General features: G+C 29.0%; 2 protein-coding genes across 2 annotated transcripts; both read right to left on the minus strand.

Moving 5' to 3' along the window:
* Positions 1-3,844: 3,844 nt before the first annotated feature.
* LOC124833170 (GDSL esterase/lipase At1g28600-like) lies at positions 3,845-7,896 on the minus strand. Its single transcript, XM_047307574.2, has 5 exons — positions 7,599-7,896; positions 6,809-7,039; positions 6,203-6,351; positions 4,409-4,682; positions 3,845-4,203 (listed from the first exon to the last, which is right to left on the minus strand). The coding sequence occupies exons 1-5, from the start codon at positions 7,870-7,872 to the stop codon at positions 3,953-3,955; spliced, it is 1,179 nt and encodes a 392-aa protein (XP_047163530.1). The 5' UTR covers positions 7,873-7,896; the 3' UTR covers positions 3,845-3,952.
* A 5,037-nt stretch (positions 7,897-12,933) lies between these two features.
* Positions 12,934-16,866, minus strand: LOC124833185 (pyruvate decarboxylase 1). The gene is made up of 6 exons (XM_088091367.1): positions 16,214-16,866; positions 15,950-16,113; positions 14,998-15,559; positions 14,414-14,502; positions 14,011-14,317; positions 12,934-13,324 (listed from the first exon to the last, which is right to left on the minus strand). The coding sequence occupies exons 1-6, from the start codon at positions 16,775-16,777 to the stop codon at positions 13,154-13,156; spliced, it is 1,857 nt and encodes a 618-aa protein (XP_087947493.1). The 5' UTR covers positions 16,778-16,866; the 3' UTR covers positions 12,934-13,153.
* Between the last annotated feature and the right edge of the window lie 994 nt (positions 16,867-17,860).

The following is a 17,860-nucleotide window of genomic DNA, read 5'->3' on the forward strand; positions in this document are numbered from 1 at the left end:
CCAGGCCAATTACCAATTCCTTCGGATGTCATTATGCTTTAGATAAAGTTATATACCACAAAAATTATAAAATGAAAATTCATTATAAAATAAATTTTTTGTAAGAAATTGTTTAACAATGAGTGTTTCTGATTTTTTTTTCCAGGTCAATTACCAATTCTTTTGATGTCATTATGCTTGTGAAAATTAGATAAAATTAGATAAGACAAAAATTATAAAATGAAAACTCATTATAAAATCATTTTTTGTAAAAAATTGTTTAAAAGCGAGTATTTCTGATTTTCTCCAGGTCAATTACCAATTCCTTTATGCTTGTGAAAATTGGATAAAATTAGATAAGACAAAAATTATAAAATGAAAAACTCATTATAAAATCATTTTTTGTAAGATTGTTTAACCGTCAGTGTTTCTGATTTTTTCCAGTTGTGGCTACCATAGGATGACAAAGAAAATGTTGGAACGAGAGAGATGAAAGAGAAAGAGTTGAGAGGAATGAGGGATGTGAACAAGGGTTTAGGGGTTTCTTTTTTTAGTTTTGAGAATGAAAATTATTAAAATACCCTTAACCTTAAAACTTAGAATCTATGTTATATAAGGGTATTTTTGTCTACTAAAACCCAGTATATATTGCTAAAATGTACCAACTAAAAAACAGGCGTACGCGCGTTAGCAAACCCATATATATATATATATATATTTCACATGATCAATGAGAAAAGTTTTATTTAGGAAACAAATTTCTTGTAAAGTCCCTTCTTAAATAAAATATTATAAATGTAATAATCAATAAATAGAAGAAATAACTATATAACTATTGTATTACAATCATTCACATTGGTGTGTATTGAGTATAGAAAGTCATATATATACATAATAAAATTTTATCCAAAATATGTTACTGCATTGTCCTCATCCTACAAAGAATTAGTAATAATATATTCATCTGTTCACACAATTAAGGTGATAATTACAAATAAAAAGATAATACAAACAAATGAAAATATAAGCTAATGTACCAAAAAGAATAATATAACATATATAAATAATCATATCAACAAATCCTAACATATACAATTATTCATGCTATACTTGACCATCCAAATACATGTATTGATATGATTCTAACAAATCAACCCATAAACTAGAGACTCAAATCGTAATTCTCACTATAACATGTGACTTTTAATATATATATATATATATATATATATATATATATATATATATATATATATATATATATATATATATATATATATATATATATATATATATATATATATATAATTGGATTTGAGTTAATGGTTAATATACCAACTATATAAAAAAGTACACCATTGTATAAACATAAACTATTATGAATAGTCATTTTATATTAAAAAATGAATTAATGATAATTTACGCTAATTAACTGATATAAATGTAGATCAATTAAAGATTTGATTAAGTAAAAATTAATGGAGAAGATGGAAGAACGTGCAGGAAAAGGGCAAAGCTGGCCCATAAACAAAACAAAAACATCCAAATACACTTAATTTCACCCACTCAATAAGAAGTACGGCCAACTAAATTCATTGAAGTAGGCATCCGAGGATCTATTTGTGGTATTCATTCACTTAAAAGGTCAAAGTAAATTTAAGATTTGGGAAACATATGGCAGATATTAGCATGTGAATTTTATTAGCAACATAAATATGTCTTAACTTTAATATAAATTATAAAATTTTATAAGTAATGATAAAAAAATTAAAAATTTTACAGATTAAATAAATAGTAAGTAAAACTAAACAATATCTTATTCAATGAGGTGAAAAACATATTTTAAAATTTTATACTATTTTTAATAAGTTTAAAGAATAATGTGATAAAAAATAAATAGTATACTTTGATATCATTAAAGGAAAATTTGTTTTAACTTGAAATTTTCACATAGAAAGTATTCTTTGAGTTAAGATTTATTTGGTCTTGTTACAATTTATCTGTAAAAGTATTTAGATGATTTAAAAAAAGAAATAAAATATAAAATATAAACCAAAACAACGAATCCATAAATCCATGTAAGGACCAGTCCATTGTTTTGTGTTAATTCAATTGTACAAATATAATTACACTTTGATCGAATAGCTTGTAAAGAAAAAAAAAGTAATGGATATTGATTCAAGACAAACTTTATGTTCACTTTAACTATGGACGAAAAATGAAGAAAACAAAAACTGTTTTATGTAAAAACTAAAACATTTTTATTTATATCACACTAGACATGAATAAATAAAAAAATAATGTCGAAAAGAATAAATTAATAAAAAATGGTGAAAATCTAAGCTAGAGGCAGCATTAATTAATATTTACAGAAAAGCATCCATTAGACATGTTGGAGGTGCTAAGTGAAGGGTCATTATTATTGCAAGTAGGACTGAGTGGTCCCACCACGTTCTCTTCCATAAAGAGATCCAAGTTTTTCATAGATAATTATTAAATGTTTATGATGGTTTTGTTGGATACAAACAAAATTTTATATAATGTTTATGATGGTTTTGTTACAACAAAGTTTTATATAATGTTTATGATGGTTTTGTTGAATACAACAAAGTTTTATATTAAATAAAAATAAAAGATGAATATGAATTTATATATATAAAATATCTCTTATAATAAAAAATCTTTTTAAAGAAATATTAAAAACAAATCCATTGAAAACTTAAAATTTAATGTCTGAAACAAGTGATAATAATAGTGTAGGATCCATCTATATCCAGCCTCGGTCATATGATAACCATCCCAGCTAGCATACTGTGATGGATCATCACAAGCAACCACCCCACACTTTGGAAATATCATTGTATTGTAAGGATCAACTCCACATCAAACTTTCATAACATTTCCACCATATATGTTATATATGATATCTTTCTTTGGTTTCAGTTCAAGCTTTGGATCGGATTCCACTTACCAAGATGGTACACATACATTAGCATTAGCAGTATTCTTAATTTCTTCAACAATCGGAGTCATTATTTCTCAAAGTGATTTTAATATTTTTTATGAAAAATAATGATTTCACACCCTTTTAAAAATAATAATCTCACTTAACAATCCACTTAAATAATATAATAATGTATATTAAATTTTTAAATTAAAAATAAAATAAATACTATTAAAATAATATTCTTTTCAACTGATAGGTGAGTTTTTTTATTTGGTGTCAACATATCACCACTCATTTTATATGAGATCACAACAAATTTCTCATTAAAAATCGTGCTAGATATGTTTACTTTTTTTGTGTGGGTTTAAGGAAAATATTTAAATATTGTTCTAATTAGCAAATATACCTCAAAGCTAAAACGTTCAAATTTTCAATCTTCACTTCATTCTTCCCTATTTAACTTAATGTTTAGGAAATATTTCGGTATGAATATGTTTTTATTTATTACTGTCTAGATTCAATGTATTTATTATTATAAATGCTCCTTTAATAACAGTAATTTAAAGGTTAAACCGAAGTTCCTATATCTGTTAGGTTTTCTTAAATAGTTATTTTTTTATTTTTTTTCCAATTGGAATGAGAAAATATTTTATGTAAGACCTCCTTTTATGCTAGGTATTAAAAATATTTCACGTCTGACAGTTCTGAAAGAGTTAACCGTTAACTCAATTTAATAATAGGAAGTCGATTATTTTAATTTTTCATTTTTAGAAATCCAATTAAAAAACACAAGAAAAGGACCTATTTAAGAAAAATTAATAATACTGGAGAAGTGATTTAACCTAATTAAAATGTTAATAGTAATATGAATGTCAGATGAATAAAATACCCACAGAGACTAATACTACAAAACAGTAGTTAATGCATAAAAAAAATTAATTAATCAGATTTACAATGATTTTTTTTATCATTACCTTTTATTGAACAAATAAAAGTTTTGATACTATATAAACCATAACAAAATACTTAAAAGGTACGTGTATAACCATAATTTACATTAGTCAAACACAGGGAACTAAACTGAGGGAAAGAATATGGCCCTTTTATAAAAGCTTGAGCGATTAATTTATAAGCAGCTTCAGATAAATGTTTTCCATCCCATCCAATATACTTAGAAGGATCATCACAAGCATTCACGCCTGGATCACCACACTGTATTGATACATTGAAATTGTATGGACCTCCCTTTCCACAACATGCTTTAAGAGCAATAAGTCCTGCATACCAATCAAAACTATATCATTTGCTTTCATGAAGTATGAAGATGCATTATCTAACCACTTTCATTTCTTCAAATATTCCTTCAATTTGTTACCAAAGTATATCAAACAAAGATAAATGTGCTGTGCTCAAGTATGAATGCATGAAGAAACATATTTTTGAATAAACTTCTATCAGTAAGAATTGGGAAGAATGAATTACCAAATTTTGCAGGACGACGATATAAAGTCATTGCAGCATTGTAATAATCAACATAGATAATATTAACGTGAGGATGAAGAGCTCGAAGCTTATTTAATTCAATTTGGAGTTCATGGTTGTAATATTCAGCAAACTCGTTTAACCACTTCAAGCATCCAAATTTGTCATATTGCTTCTCAACTTTGGTTTCATAAATTGTTAAATATATTACTCTACATCCAAAAGGGAAAATCCCAGGAACCATGAGCGTGCGAGCCCCTAAACCAATCAACTCCTGTAAAGGAAAAAATAATTACAAGCTAAAATAGAAAATATAAGTTAGAAATTATAAAGCAAAAATAAATAAAAGACTTTAGTTAATTCCTCGGAGTTACATATGCTATTACCGCTTTAAAAAAATCAACAAATTAAGCAAATTGCATAATTTTACGCCAATGCATTCAATAGTTTTTCATACAAAGAATCTATCATTGTACTAATTGACGTACTACAACAAAAATTTGAGTTTGTAACCACAAAAATTTGTTAATAAAGTAAAATTATTAACGGTCTAATGACGATTAAAAATTTGTCGATAAAATATAAATTGATAAGTTATAAAACATATCAAGAAATTTATTAGTAATTATCAAAGGTAAACAATTCGTTGATAAATACCATCGATATGTATCGGTGATTAAAGTTGAATATTATTTTATCTGTAAAATTCATCGATAAATATTTGTTGATAATTAATAATAATTTTTTTTCATAAATATCACGATTTGGTCATTTTCTCTTTATTATCTTCTTTCTTTATTCTTTCTCTTTTTCTCCTTCTTCCTCGCTCTCCTCCTACTAATGTTGGTCAGTCGTTATTATTCGTCATTGTGGTTGTCATTACAACTATGCTTCCCATCATTAGTTCCTCCATTTCATTCTTCTCCATTCATCTTCCTTCTCTTCTATCGGTGCCTCAATCTCAACATTGTAATTGTTATCATCGCCTCCTCTACCCTTTTTTCCTCATTATTTTTATTTTCTTCTTCTTATCATTTATCTCCTTTTAATTTATAAAACACAGTTATAATCAAATTTGATAGAGAAATGGACTCCCATTTTTCTAACGAATTTATCGATGAAACAAATTTTAAAAACTTTAATTACTAGTAGATTTTCAAGATTTCAACTACAGATTTCAAAATAAGTAATTATAAACAAATTTTACAAATTATATATAAAAAGAATAACTTTGACGCTTATTTTAAAAAAGAAAATTTACAAAGAAAATTATTTATCAATAATAAAAATGTTGCATTTCTACTGAAAATATTTACCTGTAATTAAAATCCTCAAATTTATTGGTAAAATTTATTGACAAATACTATTTTACCGCGATAAATTTTTTTTGTCTACAAATTCTATTTTATTAATAATTTATCTTTTTGTCGATAAAATTTTGTTAATAATATAATATTATTTTGTAGTGAACCACATACTTAAAATAAAGGATTAAATTGATGATAAAGATTTTTTTAACCTATAACTTCACAACACATCTCAGAAGAAGTAAAGAAAAATAACTTTTTTGTGAGAATAATTTGGGGACCAAATTTTTTCGAAGATTGACGTGATTATATATATATATATATATATATATATATATATATATATATATATATATATATATATGTTATACATAAAATTGAATATTATGTGAAATAATTTAAACAATTAACGTATTTTGAGCCAAACTCATGTGCAATTTTATTGCAAAATTGAAATTAATTTGGTTAAAGCAAATTAGAATCTTACTTTGGTTATTGAAGATACTGTATTGATGACATTAGGCACATACGATTTAACTTCTGCTATGCTCTTTCCTACAACCAAAGGATGATTGAAATCGTTTCCACCTATTTCACCCACAAGAAATAATGAGTTCTTAACCTCTTCATGGCAACCTGCAAGATTAAACATTAATTAAAAATCAATAATAACAAAATGAATTATGATCTTGTTGGATGTCATGAAACAATAACTGTCTTTCCTTTCTATACACTTGTGTTTTCCTCCACATGCATGTAGAATATAAAAGACATTACGTGATACAAAAGTAATAATATAGAAAGTGGTAAAGAAGCATGGATGAAGCATTTCCCACTAAATTATGTCTGTATATCCATAACATATTACTGCATTAAGACAATTTTACATCTTGTAAACTGCTCTACATGCATGAACTTCGATTTTTTTTGACAAAAGTAATGATAACTGGATGAGAAATTGTCGCGAACACCTTACACGTATTTAATTTCAATAAAAAATATGAGATAAATCATACATATAATAAATTGTGCGAGATTCTCTTAAAGTTGGATGAAGGCTGATTGGTTGAGTAAGAGTAACAGAAAAACTTACTTTGGGAAGAAGAATTGCAAAGAGTAGAAAGCAGTTCCTTAAACCAAGTGAGTTGAACTGACAAAGAATAATTGGTATTGACAGGAATGCCTCTCTGTTGAAAGAAGGTTGAGTCCATCGCCGTCGCTCCTGCAACTGCAAAATTGGCTCCTCCGTCTTTCCAACTCCATCCACCACCAATATTCTTCTTTTCCAGATACGGTTTCACCGATGGAATCCCAAGAAACTCAGCTATACAACAACAACAACAATAAAAAACATCTCAAATATAATATTTATGTATAAAAAGAAATAAGGTGGTTAGCCATGAAAACCCTGGCCACCTAACACGGCACAAATACATATCCATTTATCGAGGAAGAAGACATTAATATAAAATTTTACAGATTGCAATGAAAGAGACGTTGAATTATTTTATTAAGTCCTAACTATTCATTCCAACTCGGATCACTCTCGCACCACCACAAACTTTTCCAAGCGTTTTCAACGTGTTATATTCAAGTAATCCAAAAGTTTCAACGTATGGTTCGTATTGTTCAGTAACATGTGCATTCCGATTAGACACTCTCCCGTACAAAAGTGAATTCCTTTTAGCATTTCAACAAAATTAATTATCTAAATTATTTTAATAATTAATTGATAAAACCTGTTTACTTAAAAAAATTGTGTATAAACTATTTTTAAGTTACAAGAAAATGCTTTATCATGTTTTTTCTTTTATCTATGTTCTCCAAGTATAATATGAAAGGAATTATTAAGATGAAAGGCGATGGAAAAAGGGAAGTGTTACCGATGAAATCGATGATGAGACGACCATCGGAGCAGCGTCCTGTGACATTGTGAAAGAAGGTTTCACCGTAAGGAGGTAAGAAGCAGTTGTCGGAAAGCGGTGGTGAGCTGAGATAGAGGTTGCCGGTGTCGGCGAGGGAATCACCGAAGCTGAATATGGAGGAGTAAGGGCATGATTCTGATGTTGAAGAGGTTAAAGAAAAAGAAGTTAGCAGCATAAATGCTATCACTATAATCCTAACTCGCCTCATTGGAATTCTATCTTCCCCATTCATTCCCAAACATATATTTATATAACTTGGTCACGCTTTCTCTCACATAATCATGACTGCGATTAAAATAGCTTCACACGTCATCTTTAACTTGATATTTTCTTGTTTAAACTCGGTTATTTGAATACCAAATTTATATAGTTTAAGATTATTTTTTATGAATATTTTCATGCCTACTTTTTTTTCTTTTTCTTTTTTGTAAGATTTTTTTTGGCAACTAAACAAAATTAAATATATGAGAAGAATAGGATCATGACACATTTTTATATTTATTTGATATATAGTATAAAAATAAAATGATTATAAAAATGTGAATATTTTTATTTTTTCAATAAAAGAAAATGATAATATTAAATAAATGTAAAAAAATTAGGTAGATAAAAAATATTTTTCAACATTTTTTAGTAAATGTAGTTAAACAATAATTGTTTAACTGTCAACGTATACGTATAAGAAGTAATTCTCTTGAGTATTTTTGTGAAATTTATTTTTTTCTTTTTGGCATCTCTACATGTACAATTATATGAAAATGAGATGTAATAGAAAATTTTAGTATGTGAATTTTACTGTTTAAATTTCTTTGTCTTTTCTTACTATTATAAAAGTTTTAAACAGTTTACCAATGTATTAGGTTGGCAACAAATGATGATATTTTTGAAAAGAATGTAATTATATGACGTGGTTTATAAAACATTCGACTGCTTGTTATATAGGTCGTTTCCGGTACTTATAAAAATATAATAGTAAAATATATGAAAAGCACATAGGCCATTCTTTAATTTAAACTGTGTTAGTTATCAAAATTTATCATTAATTAAATTTTCTATAAAGCAAATGATGCGACATTGTCTATAAACGATAATTTTAAAAAAAAGTTTAATGTTTCAATAGGTCCCTATTTTTGTTCAGAATTTGAAATAGGTCTCTTTATTTTTTGGCGTCTCAATTGGATCCTTATTTTTGTTAATTTGATGCAAATAAATCCTTTCCGTCAATTTCATCAAACGCGTTAATGAATGTGTGACGTGGCCTGAGGACAGTATTGACACGTGTAAGGCCACGTCACACATTCATTAACGCCGTTTGATGAAATTGACGAAAATGATTTATTTGCATCAAATTAACAAAAATAAGGAGAGGCCAAAAGATAAAGGGACCTATTTGAACAAAAATAGGGATCTATTAAGACATTAAATCAAAAAAAAAGTTATGCTTTGAAAATACAAAACTAACGAATGATATGAGATTAATTTTATGTTTTATGAAATTAAACTATTTTTGCGATTAATTTATGCTTTGAAAGATTTTATGATTAATTTATAAAATACGGAACCTATTTTTGGAGCTATAAGATTTCTCCCCATAAAATGCATTCAACAAAACACCAAATTAAAACATAAAAGGGACACCGTTTGATGATGTGTTTTTTAACTGCAAAAACGTATGCTAAAAGCAGAAGGGGGACCTTTTGTTAGTCACGTCATTTATATTGTATCTTTTGTGTTTTTATTTAAATTTAATTTTATAAAATATAAATTAATTTTAATTAAATTTAACTTAATAAAATATAAATTAAATTTTTATTTTTTACAGATAACGAATGTCTGTACAAATAGTATAATACTCACATCTTACCCATTTTTATATGAATATTAAAATATTCACTACCAATAATTTACAGATAATAAATATTCACGAATAGTAATTATTTGTTACAAATGTTATCCACGAGCAGATTTTTTTTACATCCCTTAAGGCTACGAGAGGAAAAGGAAATGCACAACAAAATTATTGTAAGTGTAACTAAACCAGATGAGTGAATGAGAAGTGACAAGAGTGAACAACCATAAGAGAGAAGTGAAAGGTAGATAATGGTCGTTGTAGTATTAGGTGGAACAGAAACAATAATTGCAATTCAGTTTTATTTTTCTTCTTTAACTTTCATATTATCAATAAATTAATAGATGAAAATATCAACAAAATTGAAATGATTTAATTATAGATAAATTTTTAAAATAAATAATTATCCACAAATTTTATTAATTTAAAATTAAAGTAATAATTTTAACTCTCATTTTATTAATAAATTTTACAAACAAAATTATTTATTAATAATAAAAATGTTGTACTATTGACAAATTTAATCAATTGATAATATTTATTAATAATTAAAATTTTCAAATTTATTGATAAAATTTATCTATGAATTTTATTTTACTGATTATTTTTTTTGTCTACAAATTCTATTTTATTGATATTTTTTTTTGTCGGTAAAAATTTGTTAATTAAGTAGTGTATCAAATAACTTAAAATAAAGGATTAAATTGATGATAAAAAAAATAACCACTAACTTGACAACAAATCTTAGAAGAAATAAAGAAAAATAACTTGAGTATTTCATCTGTCCCTTCAAAAATTTTATGTTACACCTCCAAATTTTTCAAAAATTATTGTTATACCCCAATTAAAATATTATTAATTATTAATGAAATGAAAAGAATCTTTGACCGTTCTTAACAGTTTTCTCTCTCTTTACTACTTTTTCTCTCCTCACTTCTTTTGCTTTCTTTATCTATATATATATATATATATATATATATATATATATATATATATATATATATATATATATATATATATTATAATTAATTATTTATTTATATTTTGATTAAATTTTGCTGTTTTGAATTATTTTATGTTTTATTTGTTTTGTAATTTTTTTATTTTAATTAATTTGTTTTATTATAATTAATTAATTACTTATATAAATATTTGAGTTATTTATATTTATTCTGAATTAAATAATTTCGTTTGTAAATATTTAATATTTATTTTAATTTTAGAGAATTTAAATTTTTTTATTTGTAATAATATAGTAATGAATTATGAATGTAAAAAAAAAATAAATATTAATAAATCATTTATAAAATGAATTAAAAAAATTATAAGTTGAAAGACTTAATAAATCATTAAAATTTCTTAAATATTAAATTAAAAATTTCAAAAGCCATGTTTAAGCCTTTATAATTGATTGCCTTTAAAATTTATTAAATTTGGAATTAAAAATTTGGAAAGCCATGTCAATAATTTTTGTATAAAAAGTTTTGAAAATTAATACTATTAATTCAATTAAAAAAAGTTATAAATTCAAAGACTTAATAAATCATTAAAATTTAATAAATATTGAATTACAAATTTTGAAAGCCATATGCATTTAAAAAATCTCACTCATCCATTGATTTTATTATTGTTATAAATGTTTCAGAATGTATATAAAACTACTCTTCAAAATCTACTTATGATTTCCTTATTATTATATGAAAATCTATACCGTATACAAATAAGCAAAACATTCTTATATGACAATCTATAAACTATATTGTATACAATGAAGCAAAATATTATCGGACGTTGAAATGCGACAAAATCATAACGTGGAAATCCGCTTTTTATCGGAAATCAAAATTCGATAAAAGGAGAATTTGATATTCGAAGAATAATAAATCGAGTTTTGACATCTAATCGGATTTCGATATCCAATTGATTTATTATTCGATTTCAATATCCGATTAAGAGTTGAGAGTTTTATACCGAATTTATACATTTGTTTGACGTGAGAAGCTTAAAAAAAAATTCTTTTCCAGTTCTAATGACAATCACCACCACAACAGCACCTCTGCCACTTGCCTTGAATACTTCTTAACGAAAAATCTTTCTCAAATCTCTTTCAAAGACCACAGAAGATGAAACCAGTGAAGGAAACAATGAAGAAATGAAAGGGATGCAGGAATGAAAGAGATATATAAACTTTCGCCCTCATTCAATGCTCCACTCAATCACTCAACCACTTAATTCGATAAAAAAATTTAATTCTGACCAACCTCATTAATTATAAAAACATTTGTGGAAACTAGATGTGCATGATAAAACCCTTGGAGGTACATGTAAAATACCCAAACAACTTTTGTGTGAGAATAATTTGGGACCAGAAGATTAATATCATTATATATATTATACATAAAATTGAATATTATGTGAAATAATTTAAACGTATTTTGAGCTAAACTCATGTGCAATTTTATTGGAAAATTGAAATTAATTTGGTTAAAGAAAATTAGAAACTTATTTTGCTTATTGAAGATATTGCATTGATGACATGAAGCACGTACGATTTAACTTCTACTATGGTCATTGCCGACAAGATTTTATGAAAGATTATTCACTACTGCTGCAAAAAAAAAAAAAAAAGAAGAAAAGAGAAACAAAAGCGATGCTACTGTTCTTGCAACTGTAATTCGTCGTTCTTGGCAAACTGACCTCATCGGAATAGATATGCTGTCTATCCAATAAAAACATCAGTTTATTTATACTTTTTCATAGTTAAAATAATTATCGGTATTTTCTAAATCTTCTGTCACGTAATTAATTAACACCTGCATAAAATTTTTAAATGCATCTCAAGTTTAAGGGAGATTATATATTAAATAGTCTGTTCTTCTTGAAAGAATATTTGACTAGTATGATTTTGTGATTTTCAAACATTTGCGAAATCATGTTCGGCCGATCTTTTAGAAGAAAAAAAATGCTATCAACCTGAGGGAGGCATATATGTTCCTTTTTTTTGGTTAGATGTCATTTTTATTTCTTTTTCACCGTTAACTAAAATGTAAAATAATATGCAAAACTTGTCTACTTTAACACAATGCTTTGTTCTATTTTAAAATGTTACCATTTTTTTCTTTTTCCCGATTCAGAAAAAGTACAAATAAGAAAATTTGAAAATAGTAAAATATTATTTTATAACTATTTAAATACAAGAAAACGTAAGAATGAAGAATCAAAATAAAAATTATCATTTTTCAGAAACAAACTTACGCAGAGCCGGATCACCAATTCAAAAGAAAAATGGGTAAACCAATGTAAATTAATTTCCAATTGCAATAGTTCAGCAAACTTACAATCTAATAAAAATATCGAAAAAATCGGCTAAAAACTTATTTAAATAAAATCAATGATAGCTTAAATAAGGAATTAATAATTAGGAGTTTACATACAATGGCTATATCTCTTTTCATTCGTGAACAATTCCATTGCACAATATCTCATTATAACGCAACAATAGTTGGTGTTTATTTACAACAGCAGAAGAATCCATATACAAATCTGGAAAACAAATTTATTTCAACATCATAGTTAAGACTTTTCTCTGAAAATTATGATCTAGCAAAAGTTTATTTAACAAAATACACAGATCATAACAAGGCGATAATTAGAAACGAAATTTCTACTGGGGATTTGGAGGACGGCTGTTAGCAGCAGCAACACGGGATCCCCATTCCAGCAGTTCTTTGCTGGTATCATCTTTGTGTACAAAAACTTCAATAAAACATAGTGATTCTTTCTTTTCTCCACTAGCTATTCTAATTGCTTCTGTCAGATCATCCTCTGTTCGTACCTACACCAACAATTTATAAATGGAAATTCCGAAGTAACTCTTTTTCTTGTGAAGTAATTAACAAAATCTAAAGGCTTGAAACGATGTTCGTTTTCAAACGGACTCTTACTTCCTTATTTTATTATATCTAAGTTTTGAATACAGTCATATTTGGGGACTATATGCTTACAAAGTACAAAACAAGGGTGCTCTTTCCCTTTAATGATACCAACTATAGATCATAATTAGCATAGTATATTAAAGAAAGATCAGTGGTTCCACAAAGCATTATTCCCTTTCAATTACCCCAGTTTATAGAAAAAATTAAAATTTACAAGGATCAAAACTAATAAAAGAAATTATATAAATTACACTGTCACTCTCAGGTTTTGTGAGATTGTGTCAACTCTCCGTGTTATTTTTTCTACCCGGACACTAATCTCCTTTGAAAAAAGAAACATTACAATGACACTTTTTATACATTGCACAATTTGCACTAACTCCTCTTGATTGCTTGAAAAACAGAGTCCCTGTTCTATTTTACAGTAAGGAAGGTTGCTCCAAATGTTAAAAAGCAAGGAAGTTTATGCAATTTACGAAATTTCAGCAGTGTAAGTATAATTTGTTTAAAAAATTTTGAGGGCTGAAACCAAATTAAACATATTTATAAAGATCAAACGTTGTGATTATTCAAATTTTATGCTAACCTTGGCAACCCAGCATTTGCCTTGTCCATTATGGATGGCTTCAACAAAACGAGTGTAGTCCCAATTCTTGATCACATTGTAGGGGCCATCATGAATCTCAACTTCGATGGTATAACCTCCATTATTAATGAGAAAAATTATGCTCTTTTGTCCGCATCGAATCATTGTTGAAATATCCTGTGCTGTTACCTGAAAACTGCCATCACCAATGCAAGCAATTACACGCTTGTCTGTCGCAGCTTGTGCATATCCAAGAGTAGCACCAACTGACCAACCAATGGATCCATACTGCATCTGAAATTCATACCTGAAAGAAGGAATTCAAATTGATAGTGTTAGTTCCAGCAATATAATGGTTGCAATTAGCACATTGCTCGATGCAGTCATAGTAAACGACTCTCACCCGCATTTCTCAGGCAGACGGAGCTTCTGACAGTTGAACCACGAGTCTCCAGTTTCCGCTATTACAGCAGTATCTCCGCTAAGCATGTCCTGTTCAACAGATTCAATCAATGGACTATAAGGGAAAGATTGAATGTTTTAATCCGATTGAAACCATGCAAATAATGTTGCATATTTAGCAATGTTACGAGAATCATCTGAAATTGCTATGTTCCCCGTTTTGTGGAATGCTTCAAACTACTGATTCACACAATTAACGGATACATACAAACCATGAAGCTACTTACGAAGACAGTTTTACAAATTTTAGCATGAGTCTGGTTGAGTAATCATGCAGTTACCACCATGATAGACGAAGAAAACTACTGGACCTAAAAACCGCTAGTAAGCAAGAAAATGATAACGATTTTCAAATAAATAAGTAACACCAAGTGTGCGCTATCTTGTTCTTTAGTATAAAAACGAAGCAAAGGTTTTGACTGAAATTCTAGTTTAGACCAAAGTAACAGGAAGAGAACTCTAGCTCAAATTCCTGCCACAGAATCACTTGATATCAAATTAGAAGGAGCTTATGAATAGACTTACTTGAATGTGTTTGAATAGAACATTAACTCTTAGAGGTTCATCCTGCTCTCGCTTCAGAGGAATGCCGGGAGGGACATAGATACGTCGGTAATTCTCCACAGCTGTGGTGTTTGTTTTCACTTTTTTAGCCAATGCAGTTAAGAAATCAGCCATGAAAACCCAGCCAAAGGAAAGACCATTGCCAATGGTCACCCGATTAGACTGCACTATTATGGCTTTCTCCTTCTTTATCAATAATGAGTATCCAACGGAGCTATAGTCATTGAAGATGGGGCCAACAAAAACATAAGCATCGGCCGACTCCACTATCTCTCCACAGTAGCTAGTACTGACAGCACCCCAATATGTACCAATGAAATGAGGATGATGCTCTGGTACAAGTCCCTTTCCCGATGGCATAACAGCTATTGGATATCCACTAGCTTCTGCAAACTCCAGAAAGGCCTTTTGTGCCTTCGCAACCCTTAATTTTGGTCCAGCCACAATCACTGGCTTCACAGCTTTGTTCAGTAAAGCAGCAGTCGCTTCCACTGCAGCTTCTAATCCTTCTTGATTACTTGTCCTACATAAAAAAATATTTTTTTCCACCATTAACTTATTGCCAAATGTCGATGCAAGAACAAACATTGGTCGTCTGGAATTTGCCTCACCGCATATATACATATAAATTTTTAATACTTGTTATGGGAAAAATAAAAAGACTATATGCGGACAATAGGGTCATCTAGTCACAAACAAATAGGGATGGCATGGCAAGGGTCACTGAGAATGCGGGTTTTGAATATTACGTTTTTATCTATAACTAAAAATTTATTCTCACCATTTTCAAATTTATTAGGAATAAATTTTTTGTTTCATCGGTTGTGTTTATATTAACTTTCTTAATAGCAATTTAACGAAAATGTTTTTTCTTGTTGTTGAAAAGTGATTAGAAAAGCGAAGAAAAGCGTACTTGGGTGCAAGAAAGAATGGAACGGGGTCTCTAGCAAAAGTTGGATGAGGAATTCCAGGAAGATTACAACTGATGCTGATATAAACAGGCTTGCTTTCCTTTAAAGCAGTAGAAATCGCAGTGTCAATTAGTTCATGCGCGTCGTCCAAGTTATTCACTACTGCCTGAAGAATCATAAACACTCATACTAATCAAAGATAGTTCAATTCCATTCAAAGCCTCAAAAATCAAAAACCAAAACCAAAAGACGCACTCTTCTCTCACCTGAAAACACGTGACGCTTTGAAAGCACCGAAGCTCTTGGGAGAAATCGGGTAACCCGATGGTGTGGTGGAGGATCCTGTTGGTGCCGTAGTCGTTCGAGTTGGGTCCTCCGACGACGCAAATCACCGGTAAATTTTCGCTGTAAGCTCCGGCAATGGCGTTGAGGACGCTGAGTCCACCGACGGTGAAGGTGACGACGCAAGCACCGACGCCCCTGGCACGCGCGTAGCCGTCGGCGGCATAGCCGGCGTTGAGCTCGTTGCAACAGCCGACGAGGTTGAGGCTGGGCTCGGCAATGAGGTGGTCGAGCAGGGTCAAGTTGAAGTCGCCGGGGACGGAGAAGACGTCCCTGACGCCTATCTCAACGAGGCGGCGAGCCAAGTGGCGGCCGAGCGTGCCGTCGAAGGAGGGGGAAGCAGAGGTGGTTTGAGCTGCCGCTCCAACTTTAGTGGCGCTTTCCATGTTTGGGAGGTTTCGGTTCTGAAGTGATCGTATAAGCGGTTTTTGTGAGTGTGGAGCGAGCGAGGGTTTTATGATGAAGGGCTTTCTTAAACCATGTGCCATTTCTTTGCAGGTTTCAAAAACAGACAACCCTGCCACAGTTCCACACAAAACCACTTTCTTTTTGTTTTAAAATGGTATGTCTTGTAATTCATCCATAAAAAAACACTGCGCGAATGGCAATGATATAAGCAACTTGCTATAAAATAACTTTGCCTTTTGAACACTGTCTTTTTTTGTGACATTATTGTGTGACAGTGTTGATTTTATGCAGTGTTGTTCAATTTCTTATTGGTTTATTTAAGGTATGTATGTACCTGTGCTACTACAAGTTAAGGTCATCCAACCAATACAAAACAGTGGAAAAGAAAACCCTGAGTTTGAATCAGAATATATTGATCACGTTCTAGAATAAGGAACATTGTCTTTGTCTGCATAATTAAAAATCCATTTATATTAAAAATCTTCTGCTAGTTTCTTTTCTTTTCGCCCATATTGTTCCTTTGTTTTTGGTAAAGAAGTTGGAAATTTCATCATAAAACTTTACTTTTGAACAGGGTATTATTGAATTTGCCTCACGCCTTTATTTTCAATCAAAACTAAACATTTGTGGCGCATTATTGGTCAAAGAACGAAATGATAATAAACTTCTAAACAGACAAAGGCTTAAATGATGTGACAAGGATTCTTCCTAAGCTACATTAAAGTTGTGATAATTAGATCTTATAAAATTCTGACTTGAAAAACAATTTTTAAATAAAGATTGAATTATTTTAACAGATTGATTTGGATATCATATCTCAGTCAATTATACATATTAGTTGTCCTAATCAGAAAATTTTTAAATTAACAAAATAATAAATTATAATGTGTTTCGGGTATAGGATCGAAGTCCCTTACTCAAAGCAATACAAGTTGTTTTTAAGACCGGAAAAACTTCCTAGTGGTCTTCCATGTAAGTGATCGTTCTTCTTTTTCCTTGTTCAAACCGTGGGTGAGTACTTGTCAAAGCACTCCAACGCTCAAGTTAGTAATATAACCGAATGATTTGTCATAGCAAGTAATGCATACATTATGCATCGTAATCCTAAAATCATACCTGAGACCTTTATTTATACTAGTTGTGTTTCATTGGTCTAATGACGG

Source organism: Vigna umbellata, chromosome 5 (genome assembly GCF_029865625.1).
Source record: "Vigna umbellata cultivar VRB3 chromosome 5, Vumbellata_1.0, whole genome shotgun sequence".
Lineage (NCBI taxonomy): Eukaryota > Viridiplantae > Streptophyta > Magnoliopsida > Fabales > Fabaceae > Vigna > Vigna umbellata.

Coding starts and splice junctions, on each gene's coding strand:
- LOC124833185 (XM_088091367.1), bottom strand. CDS start 16,777: ATGGCACATGGTTTAAGAAAGCCCTTCATCATAAAACCCTCGCTCGCT. Junction 16,114..16,213: donor AAAGCGTCACGTGTTTTCAG/GTGAGAGAAGAG, acceptor ATGATTCTTCAG/GCAGTAGTGAATAACTTGGA. Junction 15,560..15,949: donor CCATTCTTTCTTGCACCCAA/GTACGCTTTTCT, acceptor TTTTTTATGTAG/GACAAGTAATCAAGAAGGAT.
- LOC124833170 (XM_047307574.2), bottom strand. CDS start 7,872: ATGAATGGGGAAGATAGAATTCCAATGAGGCGAGTTAGGATTATAGTG. Junction 7,040..7,598: donor TCTCATCATCGATTTCATCG/GTAACACTTCCC, acceptor GTTGTTGTATAG/CTGAGTTTCTTGGGATTCCA. Junction 6,352..6,808: donor TTGCAATTCTTCTTCCCAAA/GTAAGTTTTTCT, acceptor TTAATCTTGCAG/GTTGCCATGAAGAGGTTAAG.